Raw genomic sequence first — 13209 nt, forward strand, 5'->3', positions numbered from 1 at the left:
GGAGCCCACAGGCAAGTGCAGGGGTGCCTCTGTGGCTTCCCCTCTGGGTCTTGAGTGGCCCAAGCCTGGCGGGCTGGTGTCCCAGGGCAGGGGGGACAGGGGGCGGGGTGTGGATGGGGACTCTGAAAATGGGCACGCTCAGTGTGTTTACTGCTATGAAAAACCAGACCAGGGCTGGGAGGCACCTGGCTTCGCTGCCACCTCGGTTCCTCCTTGTGGATTGGAAAGACGGGCCAGAGCCTAAGGCAGAAACCAGCTTGTATTGGTTACCAGGAGTGAGGAAAAGCCAGGCGTTACCATCCATTAACCGGCGCTTCAGTGTCTCCCAGGAGCGGAGACGTCTGTTTTACAGACATTCTTTCTGTCCAGTTTCACCTAAGGTTTGGACTGTATAGGAACAGTGTGATGACTCCGGACTGTTCATGTCTAAAGTGAGTGCGCATCTTTCTCTTCCTGCCCTCGGCTCCGGCGCAGGCAGGGTGATGCTCCGAGCTCCTGCCAGCGGGGAACTAAGGTTTTTAAAGGCCACTTGAGCTGACATTAGTACCTTCTGGTGAATGAGAACAAAATATTTGGGACTGAACATACTGCAAGGTACACATTCGTAAGAAACGTTCTAATAACAATTAGAGCACAAAACTATGGGTATAAACATTTTTCCAAAAAGAGAAACTATTGCATTTTGTTAGATGGGGCGTCCTGGGCTGAGGCTTGTCTTCCTTCTTTGTGGCTGCTTTGGGGACAGAACTCCAGCACGCAGCTGTCCAGGTGCAGTGGCTATGTGTTTCCATGGAGACAAATTTGGTGTCTCAAGTTCAGGGCTTCGAAAGTCCCGAATAGTTATTTGTCCCCAGAGAAGTTTTGACTTTGAAGAGGTCAAGGTGGGACTCACTGGGGATTAGGGTACTCCCGGATTGATTCAGAGGGAGGTATTCTGGAAGACTCCGTGGACCAGGATGCAGGCACTGCTGTTTGGACAAGGACACGCGGGATGAGTGCTTTCTGAAGTCACGGCTGTGACACTGACCCTGTTGGACAAACTCCATCCAGAGCCAGCAGCTTGATGGTGACGGTGAACTTGGACAGAACCCCAGATCCTTCTTGTTGCTGGTAAAACTGTGGTTTTGATTTTTTGAAAGACACTGCTGTGTCCTGGCATGAGCTGTCCCATTTCTGTGGCTTGTTCTTTTTTGAGCCGCGGGTCTGTCTGGGGCCCAGCAATTGTCAGCTGCCCCTCAAGTCCTCTGGCATCTGGAGATGGGTCCCTGCAGCCCGCTGGCCTCCAGCCTCAGCGCATCAGGTGGGGCAGTCTGGCTCTGACAGGCCACAGGGCGCTGGGCCCAGGGGGTCTCTCCATACGGTGGTACCAGACAAGGGCACTGCGCTTTCCATTCCTGAGGGACTCCAGGGACACTCTGTGCCCACCCAACAGTGGCAGATGGGGGGGAGATGCTGTCCCTTACTATCTGGGCTCTGCCAGATTTAAAAAAATTTTTAAATTATGGTGAAAATTGGTTCCAGTTGAGTGCAAGGGCCAGCGCTCTCTGCACAGCCCCTTTAGCTCTTAAAGGGACTGGGGCCAAAGTCCAGAGTTCCAGCAGAGGAGGGTTTGTGCAGAACAAGGAACCCACGGTCTGGTGTGCCCTGGTGGCTGCACAGGGGCCTGGGTACCCAGAGCACAGCCGCAGCTGCTTTTCTTCCTGAATTATCTTGACCTTTAAGGGCACGCTGACCCTGGAGCCCCACTCGAGCCAAAGTAAACATCGCATCGTCTAAGAGGCACTAATTCGGTGCAGCCGGCGAAGTCCAGGTTCCCAGAGCAACTGGGTGGCATCTTCTGGAGCCCCTCGGGGCTAGATGCCCTGCAGGGAGTGGTTGGGGTCGCTGCGCTCACGCTTCACCAGGGGCTCACCCAGGCTGCGGGCGTCCGGGCCTGCCTCGCTACTGCGCTGCTCATCACCCATGTCGTCTGCAGAGGGAGGGGCAGGGTCAGTGTCCATCATCAGGAGGGCACGGGAGGGAGAGGCGGAAGCGCACGTTCGGAGAGCTGCTCCGCATGCCAGGCAGGGTGCTGAGGACACACGGCAGCCCGTGTACCCTGCCTCGACCTCTGCTCCAGGCGGACTTGTCCTCCTCAACTTGCTTGGTCACCCAGAGGTGCCCCTAGGTTGGGCTATGCAAAAGAGCCTCTGCCCTGTGCCTCTCTTCCCCAGTGCCAACAGGCCTGGGACCTGCTCCCCAGAGGTCCACCAGACCTCTGGGGTCCTCCTACCCATATGGGGTAGGGACGGGGCACAGGGTCTCTCTGGCCTGCCTGTCCCACTCTTCTGCTGGGCGTGGGCACAGGAGACCAGGGGCTGCCTGGTCTGGGCCTGGTGCAGAGGTCCCTGAGCAGCAGCTACCCAGAGGCAGGGCCACACTCAGACCCAGCCAAGCCAGTCTGCAGGGATGTCTGCTGCCCAAGCATCACCCGCCATCCAGATGCCAGATCCCAGCACCCTCACCATCACCCAGGGCTGCCCAGATTTCCTCTTGCTCATCAGGTTGGCAGACAGGCCAACCCTCCCAACCCACCGACGGCTGTGGCGGGAAAGCCACAGATGCACCCACCTTTGTCAAGCAGCATCAGCGACAGAGAGGCAAGATCATTGAACTGAAAGAGAAACCCGGAGTCAGGGCGCCTGCAGAGGGGTGGCAGTTGCTTTTTGGGGGCTCTGGGGATGCTGGCCCAACCTTGCCTGGAGCCACATTCTCCATTCACAGCAAAGCAACTGGGGTCTGCCCTGAAAAGGGGCTCTGATGCTGCCAGGTATCTATCTAGGCAGGTCCCCGTCCCCTGTCCAGGCCGCTTCTGGGAGCTGCTGGGGGTGAAGGGTGCTGATTGCTCCAGGCAGCGAGGGAACAAGAGCAGGCGCCCAGGGTAGGTCCCCGGGGTGTGGCTGCTCCAGGTTTTAAGGTGGCATGGAAGGGCTGTGGGCTGAGCTATCTCTGCTCCCTAAGGTCTGTACACAGCATGAAACCACTCCCTGGCTGCCCCAGAGCCAGTGTCCATGCCAACGTGCAGAGAACAGCTTCCACAGTTTCTACACACGCTGGGGCCCTGACCGACTCTGAGTGTTGTGGTAAGAGTGCTGGGACCCTGCCGTTCATCAAGCGTCACTGCGTTTCTTCCTCAAGGCAACCCCATGCAGCCCAGCAGGGCCACTCTGAGGTGTGAACCCTGCAGAACCGAACAATAGGTGTGCACCCAAAACCGCTCCTGCAAACGGCAGCGCCGTTCACAACAGCTGGAAAGAGGGAGCAGCCCAAGCAGGCACAGCGGGACGAGTGGTCGGCACAGTGCGGCCGGCCACGCACGGGAACACGGCTCAGCCAGTAGGGAAACCAGGCTCTGACCCGGCCACACCAGCGTGGGGACAAATGCTATCACCCTTTGTGTATGTGACCACGATAAAAAGAAAACCTTGGGTGGTGTGTCCAGGGCCTCCCCTGCGCGGCAGGACGCCCAAGGACAAACTCCTTCCAGAGCCAGCAGTTTGGTGGTGACGGTGAACGTGGACAGAACCCAGATCCTTCCCGGTGCTGATAAAACTTCTGGTTTTGATTGTTTGAAAGACACTGCTGTGTCCTGGCATGAGCGGGCCCATTTGTATGTTCTTTTTCGAGCTGATTGGTCTGGGTGGCAGAGCGGTGGGACCTACAAGTATCCTCTGTGGGCCAATCAGAGCCCACTGCCCTCTCCCCACAGGCCCGGCCAAGCCCTCGCCGTCCCACAGAGCAGGGTCCCCACCTCTCCCATCACGGCGATTGGCGTCTCCCCGGTGGCCTCGGCGACACGGTGCTCTACCAGGTAGAACATGTATTCGTCGTAGAGCAGGCGGATGAGGTGGAAGGAGCCAAAGCTGGCGGCGCTGCGCAGGGTCAGGTCCCGGATCACCATGGAGCTGGGGACAATGGACAAAGGCTGGACATGCTCAGGGGAGCATGGAACCTGGGCGCTGGGCCAGGCTTCATGGCAGCGACACGCACCCTGCTCTGTGTTCCGTGGGGAACCCAGACCCTGAGTGACCCTAAGACCTGCTGGCCTATGGGGGGCCGACAGGCCGCCAAGACCCTGGGTCCAGTGTGATGGACAGGCAGGGCAGGGCTGCCCTCTTAGTTCCAGAGACCACCCGGGGGACAGGAGAGAGAGACGGGCAGTCAGCCCTAAGGCGACAGGCTGCTGGAAACACAGTTGTGGCTTGTGCTGGCACAGGTACTGGAGACGGGATCTTAGCTGGTGAGTCTTTCTAGTGACATTTCCAGCTCCCAGTCTGAGCACCTTTCCCCACCTTTCCCCACCTTCCCCGTCTCCTTACCACCTCCCACCATTCCTTGGCCTGGGGATGAAAGGCCAGGGTGTCTCCGTGTCTATCACCGAAAGCCCTCAGCCTGTGAGTTGAGAATGTTTTACATTTTGAAATGGTTGGAAAAAGTCAAAAGAATAATTACATCTGGTGGCATGTGGAAACTATACGAAATTCACATTTCGATGTCCACAAACAGTTTCACTGGCACGTGCCATGCCTATTCCTGTATTGCCTTTCCTATGATGGCTGTAAATACTGCCTGATTCTTTCCAGGAGAGGCGGCCCCTACCTAAGGGATTAATGTAAGACCTAAAGGGGCTGGGCACAGTGGCTCATGCCTGTAATCCCAGCACTTTGGGAGGCCGTGGTGGGCAGATCACTTGAAGTCAGGAGTTCTAGATCAGCCTGGCCAACATGGTGAAAACCCATCTCTACTAAAAATACGAAAATTAGCAGGGCGTGGTGGCGGGTGCCTGTAATTCCAGTTACTCGAGAGGCTGAGGCAGAAGAATCACTTGAACGTCGGAGGCAGAGGTTGCAGTGAGCTGAGATCACCTCACTGCACTCCAGCCTGGGCGACAGAGCAAGACTCTGTCAAAAAAAAAAAAAAAAAAAAAAGGATGAGGTGGGAAGTGGAACCCTGTCTCAGCCCCCATAAGACCTAAAGGACTTATATAAAATGGCACCTGATCAAAAACTTTGACCTACAAGCCAGGCAGCCCCCAATGCCCAAATGCCCCAGCTTGAAGTAAACTTTCATAAATTCTCAGTTACATCTAGTCGGTATTGTAGCAATGAAAAGAACACACAGCCTTGAGAAAAGGGAAGACAGCCGCACCATGAGAACCGCCGAAGCTGTCTATACTTAGGTGTTAAGCACAGCTGCGAGGCCCCCAGGCCCCCCTGCTCCCCTGGACCCACCCAGCTTGGCTCCCAAGCCCCCTTTCCCCAAAGGCCTCCGCATGCAGATGAGAGGCTGTTACTCTGCACCCACCCTCCCACAGCCCCAGTGTCTGGAGCGATGCTTCAGTCCACACTATTTCCAGAACATGGCCTGCAGTCACCTCGCTATTTCTGGGTTTCCCAATGGGCTCACAGCTCCCAGAGGGCAGAAGCATGGGCGGACCACCACTAAGGGGGGCCCAGGCAGAGCTTGGGGGTCAACCAGCCAAGGCCCCAGCCTACCTGCTACCATTTTCTAGCAGGCGCTACAGAAATAAATCCCGTAAACCTCGTTTTTATTTGTTATGACAGCGCTGCACGTGCAAGAGGATGCAGTCAGGCTGCGTGTGGTAGCTCACGCCCGGAATCTGGCACTTTGTAAGGCTAAAGCAGGTGGATCACCTGAGGTTAAGAGTTGCAACATGGCAAAACCCCGTCTCTACTAAAAACATAAAAATTAGCCAGGCCTGGTGGCATGCAGCTAATTTTTGTAATCCCAGCTACTCGGGAGGCTAAGGCACGAGAATTGCTGGAACCCAGGAGGCGGACGTTGCAGTGAGCCGAGATCGTGCCACTGCACTCCAGCCTGGGCGACAGGGGCAGATTCTGTTTAAAAATAAGAATGAAGTGGAACAGTGTCTCAGTCTCCCTTGGGAAGAGCATCCCCACCTTGCAGAGGCCACCCTGATCGCTCCAGCTCTGAGCTGTGCTCTTCTTTGGCGGGCAGATGCCTCAGTCCTGCACTCACTCTGCTCGTCCGGATTCTTCCACTTGCAGCCGTCCCTCTGTCTGTGGAGACGGCCATCAACATCCCTATGCTGTCTCTTCCCTTGCTCTTCCTCCCCCGTTACCCCAGTGTGGCTTTACTGTAATTTCTGGCTACGCTGGAGTTTCTGTTACGTGGCAAGGGTGTGCTAGGTCCACGGCGGAGCCCCGGTCTATTAGGCGTGGGGTTCCTCTCATTCATTCACTCAGCCAGCATTTAAACAGAAGCAAGGTCCCGGCACTTGGGTAGCGTGCTTGATTATGCAGGAGACAGACAACAGACAATTGAAGAGATGACAAGGGACAGCTGATGGTTGCTGCCAGGAGAAAAGCAGGGCGTGGGGCATGGAATGTGGGAAAGAACGGGCAGTCTTATTTACAGATGTTCCAGGCAAGAGGGGGCAGGTGCAAAGGCCCTGAGGCAGTGTGGCCAGGGGAGTGTGTAAGGAGACAGCTGAGAACAGGGAGACACTGGCTGGCCAGCTGAGGGGTCAGCAAACGTGTTCTTGTTTTTTTTTTTTTTTGAGACGGAGTTTCACTCTTGTTACCCAGGCTGGAGTGCAATGGTGCGATCTCGGCTCACCACAATCTCCACCTCCTGGGTTCAGGCAATTCTCCTGCCGCAGCCTCCTGAGCAGCTGGGATTACAGGCATGCACCACCATGCCCAGCTAATTTTTTGTATCTTTAGAAGAGACGGGGTTTCACCATGTTAACCAGGATGGTCTTGATCTCTTGACCTCGTGATCCACCCGCCTCAGCCTCCCAAAGTGCTGGGATTACAGGCTTGAGCCACCGCGCCGGCCTTCTTTTTTTTTCAGATGGCGTTTGTCTCGTTGCCCAGGCTTGAGTGCAGTGGCACAATCTTGGCTCACTACAACCTCTTCCTCCCAAATTCAAGTGATTCTCCTGCCTCAGCCTCCCAAGTAGTGGGATTTCAGGCGTCTGCCACCACACCCAGCTAATTTTTTTGTATTTTTAGTAGAGACGGGGTTTCACTATGTTGGCCAGGCTGGTCTTGAACTCCTGACCTCAAGTGATCCGCTAGCCTCAGCCTCCCAAAGTGTGGGGATTACAGGCGTGAGCCACTGTGCCCAGCCAGGCAAACTCATTTTCATGCCAGACAGTAAATATCTTCAGCTTTGTGCCCAACAGTCACACAGTTCTGTTTGCAATGACAGCTGATCTGTGAACAAATGCGTGTGGCTGAGGTTCCAATAAAACTTTATTTGCACAATGAGCTGGGGCAATGATATGGTTTGGCTTTGTGTCCCCACCCAAATCTCACCTTGATGTAACGATCCCCATGTAGTGTGGGAGGGACCCAGTGGGAGGTAACTGAATCCTGGGGCAGTGTTTCCCGTGCTGTACTCCTGACAGTGAGTGAATCTCATGACATGGATCGTCTTATAAAGGGGACTTCCCTGCACATGCTCCCTTGCCTGCTGCCATATAAGATGTGCCTTTGCTCTTCCTTGGCCTTCCACCATGATTTCGAGGCCTCCCCAGCTGTGTGGAACTGTGAGTCTATTAAACCTACTTTTCTTTGTAAATTACCCAGTCTTGAGTATGTCTGGATTGGCAGTGTGAGATGGACCAATACAGGCGGGGCTAATGATGTGGCCCTGGGGCCATAGCTCGCCATGCGCTGGGTCGTGTGGGACCCCCCCAGCCACAGAACAGCTTTGCATTTCCTGGTAATAACCGTTTTTGTTTGTTTGTGTGTTTTAATCCACACGTTTCACTCAGTGAGACTAAAACCCCTGACAGAACTGCAGGAGGCATCTTGGTGCCTTTCCTGGGGATGACCCCTCCGGAAGTCCTGCTCCCCAGCGCTGGTCGCACAGGGTAGGTCTTTCCCTTCAGAACGCCCAGGACATGGCTTTGCTGCCTTCCAGGTTTCTGCATCACTGTTCAGAAGTCTAACGCTGCTCCCATCCCCAGCCTGTCATCTTCTCTCTAGAAGATTCTATGGTTGGTTCTCAAGCTTGGTGTTTTGAAATTTCACCAGAAGCCTCTTTGGGGAAAGTCGGCAGCTTTTTTAATTTGGAGACTTGTGCCCTTCGGATCTGAAATAGTTTTTTTTTTCCTTAGTGATGGGGTCTTGCTCCATCACTCAGGCTGGAGTGCAGTGGTGCAATCTTGACCCACTGCAGCCTGGACTGCCTGGGCCCAAGGACCCTCCCACCTCAGCCTCCCAAGTAGCTGGGATCACAGGCACATGCCACCATGCCCAGCTAAGTGTTTTCACTTTTTGTAGAGGTCCTGCTATCTTCCTCAGGCTGGTCTTGAACTCTGGTCTCAAGCCATCCTCCAGCCTTGGCCTCCCAAAGCGGTGGATGACAGGTTTGAGCCACCATGCCCAGACTCCAGCGATGACTTCTGTCTACAGAACTTGCAAGTTCGCTTTTGGGCCATGGTGGCCTTCTGGGCCTGACCCGGGAAGCTGCTGGTCAGGGTGAGGCCCCCAGCCAGGTACTTGTCTTTTTTAGGTTTAGGCACTGCTGCGACTCTGCTGAGCCGATTTTCTCTGAGCTCACCAGCCCAGCCCCCTACCCCCTAGAAGTTTCTCTCAGAGCCCCCCACCTGTCAGAATTCTCTCAGTCTGGCGGGACTAACCTGTAAAAGGACCATTTCAGCAGGAACTGCCGGGCGGCCTTCGGGAAGCTGGGGCTGCCGGCATGCTGCTTCAGGACCTGGGTGACAACGCCATCCAGCCAGCTGGCCCACTGGTCCAGGGAGCTCTGCTGCTGCAGGGTCAGCTTGAAATCCTGCTCCAGCCGCTGCACCACGCTCTCCTCGCACTGGCACACCCACGAGGCCTGCTCCTGTGCAGGGTGGAGGCCAGCGTCAGCACCGCAGGTCCCCAGTCACGGCAGCCCTCCCCAGACCCAGCAGTGCTCGGGTGGGACGTCGCGCTGTGCGTCAGCCTCCTTGCCCGTGACCTTGACAGCAGCAAGCCAGGCCCTGTGTCTCCCGTCACAGGCCCAGAATAGACAGCCGGAGGGGGACCCACCCGGCTTCTGGGGACTCATACCTGGGTCTTTCTAGATCAAAGCTTATGCTATACAAGGTCTTTGTTTAGTTTTGTTTTGAAGGGGTCACTTCTAAATATGCGTGTGCATTTATTCATTTAATAGACAAATCCAGGGCCTGACATAGCTCGGGATCTGCTGTGGGCCGGCACTTTGCAAGCTCAGGGGACAGAGCCAGGAAAACGGCCAGAGGGAGGCAGGGAGGTCAGTATGCTGCTGGGATCCTTGAAGCTGGGAGCCTTTGTGAGGAAAATGAGCAGAGGTGTTGGCTCCAGCGCAGGGACGCCAGAGGGCCCTGAGAGGCACTGGCATGGAGGAGCTGGGGGCTGCGAGTGGCTTTGGCCTGGGACCCGCATCATGTAGCAGAACCGTGGCCAGGCTTGGGGCCAGGGGCCGGGTTTTGCTGTGGGCTCCACTTTGTGGGTTTGCTGGCTCTGCTGCAGGATGCAAAGCCCAGGCACTGGGGATGGTGTGGAGGAGGTCACCTGCACGTTGGCAAAGTCCACGCGGTTGAGGTCGCTGAGCATCTGGTTGATCTGGGACGTGTTCTGAAGCACTGCCCGGGCCGCCTGCGCCAGGTGGTTGAGGGACGTGTAGCGCCGCAGCGTCTGGGCAAAGGCACTGACGACGCCCACCTGGACGCCAGGGCGAGTGGTGAGCAGGGGTTTGCAGGGAGAGCCTGTTCCGCTGCGCTCCTTGCAGGGGTGTGTGGGCTCAGGGACAACACGGGACGGGGGAGCGGGAAACAGAAACCGGGCAGGGAAGAGGGAACCCCCTGCTATCCTTAAGGGCCCAGTGAGTGAGAATTGGAGTGCAGGGTGAAAAGGAGACCTTGCCAGCACGTCACACGAGTCACTAACTGAGGCCCGTGGCGCTGCTGAGTTAGAATTCACAATCACATCGCCATGCCCACTTCTAGAGTCCCTGTGGTTCTCTGGAGTGGCTGTTGAGACCACAGACTCCTGGGTGCTACGGGGTCAGATTTGGTGGGTGTTGCCTGGGGATCTTATTTTTTGTTTAAGAGACGGGGTCTTGCTTGTCGCCCAGGCTGGTCTCAAACTCTTGGCCCCAAACGATCCTCCTGCCTCGGGCTCCCAACGTGCTGGGATTACAGGTGTGAGCCCTGAATCTGACTTTTTAACAATGACCTGATCAATGCTTGCACCACTGCCTAACAGATCAATTTCGAAGTGCAGGTGGGTGGACCAGATGTCCTGCTGCTGCCTCCTCTGCTCCCAAGAGCCCTTTAAAAATGGTCATGATGGCCGGGTGCAGTGGCTCACGACTGTCATCCCAGCACTCTGGGAGGCTGAGGCAGGTGGATCACCTGAGGTCAGGAGTTCAAGACCAGCCTGGCCAATATGGTAAAACGCTGTCTCTACTTAAAATACAAAAAATTAGCCAGGTGTGGTGGTGGGTGCCTGTAATCCCAGCTACGTGGGAGGCTGAGGCAGGAGAACTGCTTGAACCCAGGAGGCAGAGGTTGCAGTGAGCTGAGATTGTGCCATTGCACTCCAGGCTAGGTGACAGAGTGAGACTGTCTCAAAAAAAAAATGTGAGAACGATAGGTAATCACTCTCTTTCCCACAAGTCGGCCAAGGTTCTACATTTCACATTCTGATTTGTGGCCAAGATTATAGTAACAAGGGTCACAGCAAGGAGATTAAATGTCCCTAATAAGGTGAGCACAGAAACACACAGTCTGTTCTGAACTGACCCAAAGATATGACATCCTCTGTTGCTCCCTTCCTGCCAGCACTGATGCATCATCAACAGTGTGCTCGGGGCTTCCTAAAGGGACTGGTTATGCTCATGACACAGGGAAGAAGCCAGCGCACTCTGGGGCACAGTGGTCCTCACGATGATGTGGAGTGGAGCCCCTCCCAGCCACAGTCGGGGAGCCCGGGCCCCACCACGGATGTACCTTGGTCTGGATGACCTGTTGTGGGAAGTCGCTCATGGCGTTTGTCAACCAGCCTTCCAAGCTCTTGGCAAAGTTACGGATAGCCTGTGTCAAGGTACCTGGGGGATACAGACGTGATATTAACAGGGAGAAAGGCCGTGTCTGGGCCCTGGAAATCAGCATTCAGTGTGAGATGGCCCAAGTGCAATGAAAATGAGCCCTATGAAGAAGCCACACAGGAAAAGAGAGGACTGAACAGGCACAGGGCAACGGAGAACCAAGGACTCTGAGGAAAGGGAAGAGCTGGCCACGGCCCCAGCCGCCGGGCACCACCCATCTATCACTGAGGGTCTCACAGGGCATATTCTGCCCCGGGGACACTGGGTGATGTCTGGGGATGTTAATGGTGGGCAGGATTGTGGGCTGCCTCTGGCATGGAGTGGGTGGAGGCTAGGGATGCTGTTCAGCACCCCACAGTGCCCAGGACGGCCTCGCCCCAGAGAACAGTCCAGCGCCAGATATCAACATGCCAAGGGAGAGACGCCTTGACACACACACACACACACACACACACACAGAGACAGGCACACACACAGACACATACATACACACACACACACACACATACATACACACACACACACAGAGACAGGCACACACACACACAGACAGACAGACACATACAGACATAGACATACACAGACACACACACAGGCACACACAGAGACACACAAACACAGACACAGAGACACACACACAGACACAGACACACACAGACACACACACACAGGCACACACACACACACACACAGACAGGCACACACACACAGACAGACACATACAGACATAGACATACACAGACACACAGGCACACACAGACACACAAACACAGAGACACACACACAGACACAGACATACACAGACACACACACACAGGCACACACAGAGACACACAAACACAGACACACGGATACACACACAGACAGGCGCACACACACACACAGAGACAGGCACACACACACAGACAGACAGACACATACAGACATAGACATACACAGACACACAGGCACACACAGACACACAAACACAGAGACACACACACAGACACAGACATACACAGACACACACACACAGGCACACACAGAGACACACAAACACAGACACACGGATACACACACAGACAGGCGCACACACACACAGAGACAGGCACACACACACAGACACATACAGACAGACACACACACAGACAGGCACACACACAGACACAGACATACACAGACACACACACACAGGCACACAGAGACACAGACAGAGACACACGGATACACACACAGACAGGCACAAACACAGACACAGACATACACACACACACACAGAGACAGGCACACACACACAGACACAGACATACACAGACACACACACACAGACAGGCACACACAGACCCAGACATACACACACAAACAGACATACACATACAGACACAGACACAGACATACACAGACACACGGATACACACACGGACAGGCACACACACAGACACAGACATACACGCACACAGAGACACACAGGCACACACACGCACATACAGAGACACACAGATACACACAGACACAAACATGCACACATAAATACGTTCTAGCAACTTCCCAATTTCTTTTAAGATGGCTTACAATAAGAAACGAATAGAAAGACTGTTAGAAACAGAAAAACAGAAAAAAGCCAGTTATCGCGGCACACGCCTGTAATCCCAGCACTTTGGGCGGCCGAGGTGGGTGGATCACCGGAGGTCAGGAGTTTGAGATCAGCCTGGTCAACCCAGTCTCTACTACAAATACAAAAATTAGCTGGGTGTGGGGGATAGGTGCCTGTAATTCCAGCTACTTGGGAGGCTGAGGCAGGAGAATCACTTGAACCCGGGAGGCGAAAGTTGCCGTGAGCCGAGATCGCACCACTCACTCCAGCCTGGGTGACAAGAGCAAAACCTCATCTCACAAACCAAACAAAACACAGAAAAATATTTAAAAATGCAAAAGGAAAGGCATCCATGCCCCAAACTCCCACCATAATGTAGAAACTGGAACTGGGCACTGCCCTGGACAGTTTGCGGCGGCCACGCAAGGCCAGGCCAGGCCAATGAGAAATGCAATACTTTTGCTGTCTCCCGTTTTCCAGCAAAGGGAGCAAAGAATTTACTCAGCGGGATGGAGAGCTGCCTG

General features: G+C 54.9%; 1 protein-coding gene across 33 annotated transcripts in view; it reads right to left on the reverse strand.

Annotated features, from left to right (window-relative positions):
• Positions 1–241: 241 nt before the first annotated feature.
• The window catches only part of RFX2 (regulatory factor X2), a 208254-nt gene continuing 195286 nt past the window's right edge, over positions 242–13209 (reverse strand). For 29 of the 33 annotated variants that reach the window (XM_054249415.2, XM_035286199.3, XM_035286217.3 and 26 more), the window contains 6 exons: positions 11015–11112; positions 9576–9725; positions 8675–8883; positions 3791–3944; positions 2611–2653; positions 242–1969 (listed from right to left, as the gene is read on the reverse strand). In XM_054249415.2, coding sequence (XP_054105390.2) covers positions 1854–1969; positions 2611–2653; positions 3791–3944; positions 8675–8883; positions 9576–9725; positions 11015–11112 — 770 coding nt within the window. In that variant the 3' untranslated portion in view covers positions 242–1853. Of the gene's footprint in view, positions 1970–2610; positions 2654–3790; positions 4941–5706; positions 6081–7987; positions 8125–8674; positions 8884–9575; positions 9726–11014; positions 11113–13209 lie in introns of those variants that run through there. The other 4 variants (XM_078360295.1, XM_078360296.1, XR_013531020.1 and 1 more) reach the window with 3 other exon arrangements.

Source organism: Callithrix jacchus, chromosome 22 (assembly GCF_049354715.1).
Source record: "Callithrix jacchus isolate 240 chromosome 22, calJac240_pri, whole genome shotgun sequence".
Lineage (NCBI taxonomy): Eukaryota > Metazoa > Chordata > Mammalia > Primates > Cebidae > Callithrix > Callithrix jacchus.